This window comes from Diabrotica undecimpunctata, chromosome 9, assembly GCF_040954645.1.
Source record: "Diabrotica undecimpunctata isolate CICGRU chromosome 9, icDiaUnde3, whole genome shotgun sequence".
Classification (NCBI taxonomy): Eukaryota; Metazoa; Arthropoda; class Insecta; order Coleoptera; family Chrysomelidae; genus Diabrotica; species Diabrotica undecimpunctata.
In genome coordinates, this window is record NC_092811.1 from 125,372,132 (window position 1) to 125,384,205 (window position 12,074).

At 32.5% G+C, this 12,074-nt stretch overlaps 1 protein-coding gene across 1 annotated transcript in view; it reads right to left on the reverse strand.

Moving 5' to 3' along the window:
• LOC140451409 (protein eva-1-like) overlaps window positions 1–8,958 on the reverse strand; it is a 348,765-nt gene extending 339,807 nt beyond the window's left edge. The window contains exon 1 of the mRNA XM_072545198.1: window positions 8,784–8,958. Coding sequence (XP_072401299.1) covers window positions 8,784–8,898 — 115 coding nt within the window. The 5' untranslated portion in view covers window positions 8,899–8,958. The remainder of the gene's footprint in view (window positions 1–8,783) is intronic.
• Window positions 8,959–12,074: the final 3,116 nt, after the last annotated feature.

Sequence of the window (12,074 nt, forward strand, 5' to 3'; positions counted from 1 at the left end):
CCTAAACCAGGGGCCAACTTAATCAGACTCGAGATTTACTATCTGTCTTTTTAATTATTTGCGGTCTACCAACTAGGAATTTTTTAACTATACTGGCGAGCAATAAAACTTTTAATCCAGAATTTTGAACGTGAAAAGCAGAATGAAAAGAGAAAAAATCGGCTACTCATTTATAGTCACTACCTAGTACATATACTATAACATTTATAGTATCATGTACAGAGTGGACCCCTCATAAAACGCTAGCGATGATCGATGCAAAATTGCTAGCACTTCAATAATTTTCGTAATATTTATTTTATTTTTCCGATAATTTTTTCCTTGCCCGCGATCGACTAACCTAGGAGCCGCGATCGACTGGTCGATCGCGATTGACGGGTTGGCCTCTCTTGGCCTAAACTGTTTACCACAGTAGTAAAAGATGCTTGTAAAAACTTAACTGGGAAGAGAAAGGCCTGAACATTGACGGTAGAAGATTAACAAATTTGAAATTCGCAGACGACATAGTTTTGTTCTCGGACAACCTCAAGGAGATATGTACAATGCTAAATGAACTTCAGTTAGTGTGTATCAGTGGGGGTCTTAAAATAAAAATCTTCAAAACAAAATTCATGACAAACCTAGTACCTAGCAAAAATATCAATATTGGAGACAACAAAGTAGAGCGGGTGGAAAAATACATATACCTTGGACACGAAATAAAGATCACAAGAGACAACCAAACAGGCGAACTACAAAGAAGAATAAACCTAGCATGGGCATCATCATCATCATTTTGGCTTTACAACCCTGTGTGGGTCGTAGCCTTCCCAAAATTTTTTTTTCCAGTCGTTTCTATCCATCGCCTTCCTCCGCCAAGCACGTATTTCCAAGCACCTAGCATGGGCAGTCTATGGAAAACTCAAAGACATATTTAGAAGCGATTTACCAATTTGTCTCAGTCTGTCTGTCACAGAGAACAAGAACAAGAACAAGAAACTGTATAAGACAACTAAACTCAGTGTTGTGGGATAAGAACATTACGATAAAGACAAAAAAGAGAATATATAATACCCTGACAAGAAGTATCCTGACATATGGGTCCGAAAACTGGACAATAAACAAGAGAAATAGAGGTAGAATAAGAGCAGTAGAAATGGAGTTCCTGAGGAGAAGCTGTAGACTTACAAAAAGAGACAGAATTGAAAACGCAGAGATTAAGCGGAGAATGGGAGTGCAATCAGACATAATCGACTATATAGAGGAGAAGAGACTATCCTGGTACGGCCACGTCAGAAGAGCGGACAGAGGACGCTGGATAAACAAAATCACAGAATGGAGCCCGATTGGAAGAAGAAAGAGAGGAAGACCCCGAAGGTCATTCAGAGATGAAATCGACGAGGCTATGGAGAAAAGAACCCTGCGAGATGGAGACTGGAATGACAGGGAAAATTGGAGAAAACGGTTGAGTGAAGGAAGACAGTGAAAACTGTGGAAATCCTTAGTAGTAGTAGTAGTAGATTTACCAATTTCTTTAAAACGTAAAACATTTGACCAATTTGCGTAGCCTGTGATGACCTATAGTTTCGAAAGTTTGACATTGACAGCTACAACTTCTAAAACGCTGCAAATAGCTCAGAGGAAAATGGAAAGGTCAATGCTGAGTATATCGCTTCGTGACAGAGTTATAAATGAAGACTTAAGACGAAGAACAGAAGTTACCCATGTAAGTTACCCATGGAACTGGGCCGGACATATCGCCCGAATCAATAATGGAAAGTTGATGAAGAGATTGCTTTAGTGGAGGCCGAGGTCAGACAAAAGAACTAGGGGAAGACCCCATACTCGTTGGACTGACGATCTCAAGAAAATGTCAATAAATTGGATGAACATTGCTCAAGATGGCCAAATATGAGGGAAGCCCATGTCCAGTAGTGGACGCAAAGGGCTGGGTGATGATGATGAAAAGGATATTAAGATCAAAAAGAGATTATACAAATAATGATTTCACTTTCACCAATTACGAACAATTATGAAGAGAAGGTATAAAATCGAAAAGACCAAATTCCCAAAATACAACTTTCTATTTTTAAAATACCAACAGAAAAATTATATAATTAAAAAAAATTTTCACAAAAAGTGCAATATTTTTCCATTTAAAATTCATAAATATTTTCGAAATTATAGTTCTGTTATAGGAGCCGGTCCATAACGTACCGGGTTTCTCATTATATTTTGACCCCCACTTATTTTCCTTAATTTCGGGAATACAAAAAAAAAGTTTCAAGTAAAAGTTATATTATTTTATCTGTACCGACCAACAGTGTAGCAACAGATCAAATTTTGTATACAGGGAGTGCTCAATAAAATGCATCTTCAATATTTCAAATGGGACATACACCCTGTATTTTTTTAAAGTTTTGAGTAGCTCTGCATTTCCTGATTACCAATATATAACATTGTGTAGCATTAGTTTTGTTCTATAATGGCATATGGTACTACAAAAGGGTAACCATAGGTGGCCTATGCAACTGACATTTCAAAATGAAACAATTATTAATTTATTATAAACTGTCAGTCCTCATACTGAAATGGGTTATACTGCAGATGAAAAAGTAGGTATATTCTCAATTTATGTAAAAAATAATAAAAACAAGCAAGCGGCAAGAAAAGAATATAGGCTGATTTATCCAGATCGACAGACTCCTGCAAATACATTTTTATATAATAATCGTCATAATAATAATTATCGTCATGTCATAAATGAAAAAATGTTTGAACGGAAGAAATGTGCTATCGTAGGAAATGATGATGAAGATCTTAATACTTTGTTTTACTTTGAAGGTAAAAATTAAATACTTAAATAATAGATTAAATCCATAATAACATTTTTTTTTTGGAAAATTCCGAAATTAGTCTAAACAATGCTACTAATGCATTAGAGAAAAGCCGTGCGACGATATATAGTTTTTTAAAAAAGCACTACTATAAGCCATACAAAATATTACCGGTACAAGAACTTACCGATGTTCATAAGAGAAGGCGTTCATAGTTCTGTCAAGACATGCTTACAAATTTGAACAATGATCCAAATTATTTTTATAACATTTTATGAACAGATGAATTAAATTTTTCAACTTCAGGCAGGCATTTTTAATAGAAGAAATAAGTATTCGTGGGAACAGAAAAATAATAGAAAAAGAAAAATTAGGCAAATAAAAAAGTCAGGAAGACAGTCAAAACAAAATAGTTGGACCATTGTTTTATGATTATAAATTAACTGGGGAATCATATTTGGACACAGTCATTACAGAAGTGGATGAGTTATTAAATCAATACACAAAATCAATTAAATAGTATTAAATGGCAACAAGATGGAGCACCGTCACATAATGTCGTAGCCGTTCAAGAACATTTAAATAATTAATTTAATGTGTGGATCGGCAATGAGGGTACCATTAGATGGCCACCAAATAGTCCCGACTTAACACCATGTGATAGCTTTTTATGGGGGTTTTTAAAAGAAAAAGTGTATTTTGATTCAAATACAAATATTAACACTATCACGGCAAAAGTTCGCGCGAAAATTGAAAATTTAAATGGTCATAGTCACACAATATCTGGCGCATTAGAAAATTTGAGGCAAAGATATTAATTGTGCATTGATAACAATGGAGGACACTTTGAGCGTCTATTGTAATCTTAAATGTATTATTGTATCTTAAATGTAGTATTGTAAGTTATTAATTTTGTTGAATTTCTAAATATATTTTTTTCTTATCCTAGTATAGTACAGTAGTACCATACGCCATTATAGAACAAAACTAATGCTACACTATGTTATATATTTGTAATCAGGAAATGCAGGGCTACTCAAAACTATAAAAAAATACAGGGTGTCCCATTTGAAATATTGAAGTTGCATTTTATTGGGCACTCCCTGTATACAAAATTTGGTCTGTTGCTACTAGACTACCACCCTTTTCATATTTAGATCATCCAAAGGCGTGTTTTTGCAAGTATAAAACAGAAACTTTTTGGATGTTTATAAGAGTTATTTCGTAAAATGGATTTCAAATGGATTTAACTTTTATAAATAGTTTTATAGACTTTCCATCTTTGCAAAATTGCTTGAATTTTTAACAGATTCGTAATAATAATAATAATAGCATTATTAGACGCTCAGCTTTCGGTATGTCACCTTGCGAACAACAATTGGTAATCGGAATTGACTGACTACGAAGCGAAATTAGACAAATGACAGAATATACACGGTGTAAGTAAATTAGTGCAACACACTTTAGGAGGTGATTTTGCATGAAGAGATAATTTTGTCAGTTGGACCTCTAGAATATTACTTTATTTACTTTTTTTTTTTAATTTATAAGAATGTTTTTATAAAAGAAAAAAAATATGTCAATATGTTTAGTAACATTATTTTAGATTTCTTATTAAAAAAAAATTACAGTCACCGTGGCCGTAGCGTTCGCCATATATATCATCTTTCTCTCTTGTCATTTTTCCATTACTGAGGATCGTGATTTCTTCCAATATTCCTAACAATTTTTCTTCATTGGTCTCTATCTACAACAACGAACGAAACACCTTCAGCACACCTAAAATACTTAGGGCTGACCATAGACGCGAGCCTTCAATGGTTGGAACATGTCAAAATGAATAGGCAAAAAGTAGCCGACATTGGTCACAAACTGTTCATAATAGCCGGCAAAGATTGGGGACGAAAACCACAGACGCTTAAGGCAATTTACGAAAACGCGATTAAACCCCTGCTCCTCTACGGGCCAGAGATCTGGGGAAAAAGAGCGACTGACTGCAGAATCGCAAAACAGTTGGCTGCCGCAGAGAGACCATTCCTGCGAGCAATCACAAGGGCATATAACACCGCCCCAACAGCGGCCCTGCATGTATTGGCCGGAACAACTCCGTTGAGCGTAGATGCCTTAGCTACATACAAGACATATACGGACTACAAAAATTAAATGGACGAACTAAAAACTAGGACAATTGACATACCACACCTAACATCACGAACAATAAGATCGTTACACAACACAAGCACACCGGACATACAGGTTTACGGAGACGCAAGCATTAAAAACACCAACGAAACAACTAGCAAAATAATAGGCACAAACATTGAAACAACAAATACAAACACTACAACCAACTACAAAATAAACACGACAGGAAACATAAACGACTTGGAAACTCTAGCACTTTACATCAACACAGAAACAATCGCACAAAATACACGAGAACACAGGAATAAAACAAAAACATTCTACACAGACTAACAAACAACAATACAACAACTGCAAAACGGCAACAGTAGAAACAAAATAATCACCAAAATTAAAAAGAACCTAGAGACACTCATTAAATACAACATAACATACAACATCACTAAAACAAACAGAAACAATCCAGGACACAAAACAGCACACAACCTTGCAAACGACGCACACACAAACCCGCAAAACACACTAACTATAATAACAAAACAGGACATAAGAAACGCTAAACTGAACACTAAACTGACAAAGTGGCAGCAAGAGTGGAACTCCTCAACAAAAGGGAGGAAAACATACAACATCATAAAACAAGTGAAACTAACAGATCCCAAATTCACATGGAAAGCCACACAACTACTTACAAGACACGGACACATACAAGAATACTATAACAGATTTAAACTACGAGAAACAAACGGAAACTGCAGATACAGGGTGTTAAAGTGGACATTTAAAATTTTTGGCTACAACTTTTACGTTTGTAAATATTTTTAAACAAAAATTTATAATTGGATGCTTTTAAGTAGGATAAGTTATAATTGTATACATACTTTAATGTAACTGATAGAGGGCGCCACATATGCCACATGTGTAGCATAGATTTGCGCCTAACTTTTTTGTTGTTTAATTTAGCTCTATTTGTGTTAAAAATATTAAAGATACTTTATTTTTACAAATAAAAGGTATACTTGTTAGTAACCTCAAAATTTTACCGTTTTCGAGATAATTGCATTTTATAAGACAGCTGCATAATAATTCTTAGTTGTGATATTTGTGCGGTAAAGCACTGAATACCTGTAGATAAGCATAATTCATAGTTTATTCTTATTAAAGCAACTCAAAGATGATAATTTAACATTAAAAAATTTTTGTTATTGCTGCTAAATGTATTATTGAAAAAAATATTCTTCATTCTCTTCTTTAGGTGCCGTGTCCGTATTCAGACGTTGGCCCTCATCATGTTTACAATTTTCCTTTTCTATCGCTTCTTAAGTTTCTATACCTACTGGCATTGTATTACTTTTTCTCTATTGTAAAATGCTGAAAACCCAAAATATGTGGTTTATGTAAGATGGTACACCACCACATTCTAGAGAGAAAGCAGTGAGAACATACTTAAATATAACTTTTCTGAACGTTGGATTGGTCGTGGCAGTCATATTCCTTGACAATGTGGTGAGATATTGATATAATTATTTAATTTATAAAAAATCCCAAAAGAATACTTATTATGCATTACGTATATTGTTTATCCATTTTTATTAAGACAATTAGAAACTAAAGCACAGGTATTGACACATATGTGTCCTGCGTTTATGTTTATATGTGTTTCATAATACTTTTGCTACAAATCTAACCTTAAAGACTAGGCATTTTTACAAAAACATGATCGCTGGCCTAATAATCGATATTGTTATAAATATAGTAAACACACAGGCAATTTAGTTTAGCATAATATTAGTTCGTTAGTTAATCATAATAGTCCATTTGTTCGAGATGTAATTATAGTTACTCATAAGCTGTAACGTAATCATATAAAAAGGTAATGTCATCGATAGGTTATTCCGTGTGTATATAAGTAACCAATGAATGAGATACATCACAGTTTAATACATTATTTAACCTCTGCCACAAATAAGATGTACTAATATACATTTAATAATATACCATAAGATTTGGATATGTATCCAAACGAATATATTCATCAATTATACATTATAGCCACCTCGTAGCCCAGAATTTAATCCGCTTGATTTTGGTGTATGTGGCGTATTAAAACAACGTGTCTATAAGAATCCCATAAACATTCGCAACCAACTATGGTAAGAAGTAAATACTGCAGCAGTTTCTTTACAACCAATGATACTATTGAGTTATGGAATGATTGACAAATGAATTAAAGAAAATGGTGGACATACTAAACACTTACTGTGAAAAAAAGTTATGTTATTTAGTTTAACTATTTCTTAATTTGCTTTGTAAATCAAATGTTTTGATTATGACTTTAATTTAACATAAAACGTAAAGTGTTTTATGTAAAATCCTATTATTCTGTTTTTTGTCAAATCCTATTATTAATTATTCTGCTCATATATTTATTTTTATTTAATATTTCGTTAACTATCAACTTTAATTAAAGGTATTTTTTATCAAAATTTAGATTTATTATTGTTTTTGGCTATTTTTCCTTCGTTGCCTGTAGTAATTGCCTTAAATCAGAATTATGCAGCTGATTTGTAAAATGCGATTATCTCGAAAACTGTTGAGTTTTGTAGTTATTAACAGGTATACCTTTTTTTTTTTGTTAAAAGAATGTATCCTTAATATTTTTTGTCACAAATACAGGTAACTCAAACAGCAAAAAAGTTAAGTACAAATTTATGCCACATATGTGGCACCCTCTATCAGCTACATGAAAGTGTACATCAAATTGTAATTTCTCATATTTAAAAGTATTTAGTTGTAAATTTTTATGCATAAATGTTTACAAACATGAAAGTTATAGCGAAAAATAAAATTTTAAATTTGCACTTTAACACCCTGTATCTTTCTTAATATCAACATTTTATTAAAGCAATTTGGCTTAAATCGAAATATTTTAAAGTGTGAATCTACTGTTTCTTTTTGTAGTATTACTTAAGGACTACCCTATATAATACTGTATGCATATTTTGGTTGTAATGGCCAGCTCATTTATTATTATTTTGTCTGGAAGTAAGCCACAATTATTAATAATAATATACATTATAATTTTTAATTAAAAATTACTTGAGGTAACCTTAAACTTTTTCATATATATTTACATGAACATAAAAAATACAAAAGCTTTACTGGTTGACAGAAAGCCTTAAACCATAAACTTCTGAGAATATGTAAGCACAGTTAAGATTGCTACCATTCAAAAAAACCCATAAAAAATTCTACGCATGATCAAAGAGGAACCTTAGTTTATGTCGAACGTAACAATCTGTCAGGACCAAAGAATTCCTTTTATCAAAGAAGTGATTCACCATAAATATAACCAAAACCTACCAAAAAAACCTGATTCATAAGTATACTCTCTTCTACACTCCTCAGTACAACAATAAATTGTTAAAAGATTGAACAGTTTATTGCTAGGTGATATGAAGATTAATGAGAACTCCTTCACTGGAAGGATCTTCTTCATTCTAATGCGAAGCCCAATTCAAAATCCAACAAATTTACTTTTGGAATGCAAAATATTCTGATTGTTTATATAGACATAATAATAAAAAAAATACCGTACAGATACATTTCCTTTACAAGCAAAACGAACAAGATTTTCTAATATATAATTTTATTTAAATCGCTAATTTTCATATTTAAAAATATTTGTTTTAAACTAAACATAAATATTGCAAATTTTTACTAAAATAGTCTAAAAAGTGGTTTGATTTGTTAAAAAGAGCTGTCAAATTTTTTACCTATTAAATTTTTAAACTGTTTGGTTAGTCTAATACTAGTATTTACCTAAGTTATCTGCTCTAGCGTACATAACTCCAAAAACAACTACGAGGACCACTTTCCACATAGTCATCTTGTATTTCACCCCACAATCACCAAACACAACGAAAAAATTAATCATACCAGCAAAAAACCATTCTAAATTTTTTAAAAGTCTTCACTTGTTATTTATATGCAACTAATCAACCGAAAATATTGTCCAGAGTCCGTATCATACCGCGCGCAGAGTAATAATTTTCACCGAGCGGGGAACTACCCTAAGAAAAGTCGAATGAGCACTGACTGAATGAGTCCGCTCAATGCATGCTCACAAGTTTCGAAATGGACCAATAGTCGGGAGCATACGAGCTCTCCCGAACAACAAATCAAAAAGTGATTTAGGGCTGTGGGGTTTATAGTTTTTTAATTTGAGATAGTGAAGTTCGGCGAAAGTGTTCGCATTTCGCTGGTTCAATTCTGCATTCTCTAAAAGTAAATTGGGCTTCGGCTGTAACCAGGGCTTGGATATTAAATTTAAGTCCTATCGTCGCTATATTAGTACAATTATAAAGAATTGTTAGAGTCTAAATATTAATGTTTTATTGTACTATTTATTATTTGTGTATAAACTATAAAAAAAATTTAATTGAAGTCGACTGCCTACTTATTATTTATTTTTTTTTATTACCAGGAGAACTCCTTTTTTTCAATTTAATTTCAAATATAAATACAGGGTGAGTCATGAGGAACTTTACATACTTCTACCATATGTAGAGTCCCTCAGGGAGCATATCATGTGGCCACTAAAAAATGTCAACTCCTCTTCTTTATTAATTAACAGGGTGATTTGTGTAATTGACCATTTATTTCATTTTACTGTAGTGTTTATACGGCTCATTTGATTTTTTTAATTTTTGCATGATACAGTACACTACTATCAAGCATTCGACTGGTATTAGCTAAACTAAAAAATTCCAGGACTGGCTTTGGAAAAATTAATTTAGGGAGTCGTATTAAATATTACACCCTGTATATATTTTTTTTTAAATGCAATAAGTGATTTTCAAACTACATAAATAGCCAATGAAAACGACATATGCGACAATGTTGTCGCACTTTTATTAAATTTTTAGTGAACGATCAAATCTTACCAAAAATAGAACAACCATAATGAAGTATCAAATTATAAGGTAATTAATTTAAACAAATGTTATAAATTTCAAACATTTTAATTGAAATGATAAACTGAGTCACTGCACAACAAAAAACAGTAACTACTAACAATAACGAAGAATCATTTAAAAAAAAAAACTAAAAATATATGAAAAAATTAATTCAAAATAGATTTTCGAAATGGAACCCTGCAGCCTGTACACATTTTTGTTGCCGAATTGTTAATTGACGTATTGAATTACGGATACTCTGGGGATCGTTTCTAATAGTATTACAACAATGTATAATTCTATAAATTAATTGTAAACTAGTTGCTTCAATCGTCCCCAAATATGGTAATCAACGGGATTGAAATCAGGGGATCTTGAAGGCCACGAAATAGGACCTGCACGTCCTATCTACCTGTTGCCATAAACATTATTGAGATTTTATCTCACTGCTAGTAAAAAGTGTGGGGGTGCCCCATCATGCTGAAAATACATCCCTCGGATAGCAACGTTCGCGTTGGCAAGTAAATTCGGCAAAATATTTTGTAGAAAGTTCAAATAGACCTGCCCTGTTAAAGGACCATCAAAAAAGTGAGGACCTACTAATTGGTTATTTATGACACCAATCCACACGTTAACCGAAAACCTTAACTGAGAACGACGTTCTCAAATAGCATGGGGATTTTCTTCTGCCCGCACATGTGAATTTCGTGAATTATTTATCCCGTCTCTGGTAAATTGGGCTTCATCTGTAAATAGTGTCCTGTATAGCGTTGGTCGATTATTGTTAATGAATCTACAAAATTCCAACCTATCGATCTCATCTCCAGCATGTAGTCGCTGAACCATTTGAATGTGATATGGGTATAGATTATTTTTTTGTAAGACTCTACTTACTTTTGATTAAGTAACATTGAGTTCTCGACTTACTTGTCTAGTGCTTATTGTAGGGTTCATAGTAACGGCGTCCATAATGTCATCTTCCTGCGCTTCATCTACATGTCGCTCTGTTGTTCCACTAGGAAAAGTGCCATTTTCTCGCAAATAATTAAAAACTGGCCCAAATGTTGGATGACTGGGAGTTCGACGATTAGGAAATCTCCTGCGATATTCTCTACTAGCAGCCCTACCATTCCCATTACAGAATCCATAAACAAATATTATGTCTGCATATTCTGTGGTCGAAAACTGATGTGGCATTTTGAACGAAAGTAACAAAAGCTCTACCAAAACTAACACAATGTACTTAACGTAGATATGACAGAAGAAATATGTATTCTTGTATACATAAATAACAATTGATAATGACAATAATGACAATGAGTATAAAATATCAAGAAACGTCAAACGGTCAACGCCAACCTTAATTTTAAACTTTTTTAGATTTCTTTTTATTTAGTACAGTTGATACAGTTGATACAGTTGAACACATACAAGAGGTTTGACTTTTTAATCAATTTAATTTATTATTTATCGAAAATAATGCGCCAATACGATCTATGAGTAAAAATTTAAAATTGAAAAACAATTGATTCTATCGTAGAGATAATACAAAGTGACAGTAAAGATGTTAATTTTCTACGTATTAGATTATGTTGTAGGAACTCATTTTAATTAAAATGTTTGAAATTTATAACATTTGTTTAAATTAATACCTTATAATTTGATACTTCATTATGGTTGTTCTATTTTTGGTAAGATTTGATCGTTCACTAAAAATTTAATAAAAGTGCGACAACATTGTCGCATATGTCGTTTTCATTGGCTATTTATGTAGTTTGAAAATCACTTATTGCATTTTAAAAAAAAATTATACAGGGTGTATTATTTAATACGAATCCCTAAATTAATTTTTCCAAAGCCAGTCCTGGAATTTTTTAGTTTAGCTAATACCAGTCGAATGCTTGATAGTAGTGTACTGTATCATGCAAAAATTAAAAAAATCAAATGAGCCGTATAAACACTACAGTAAAATGAAATAAATGGTTAATTACACAAATCACCCTGTTAATTAATAAAGAAGAGGAGTTGACATTTTTTAGTGGCCACATGATATGCTCCCTGAGGGACTCTACATATGGTAGAAGTATGTAAAGTTCCTCATGACTCACCCTGTATAAAGAATCCTAAGCTAACTATATCAAACAATAATCAAAGC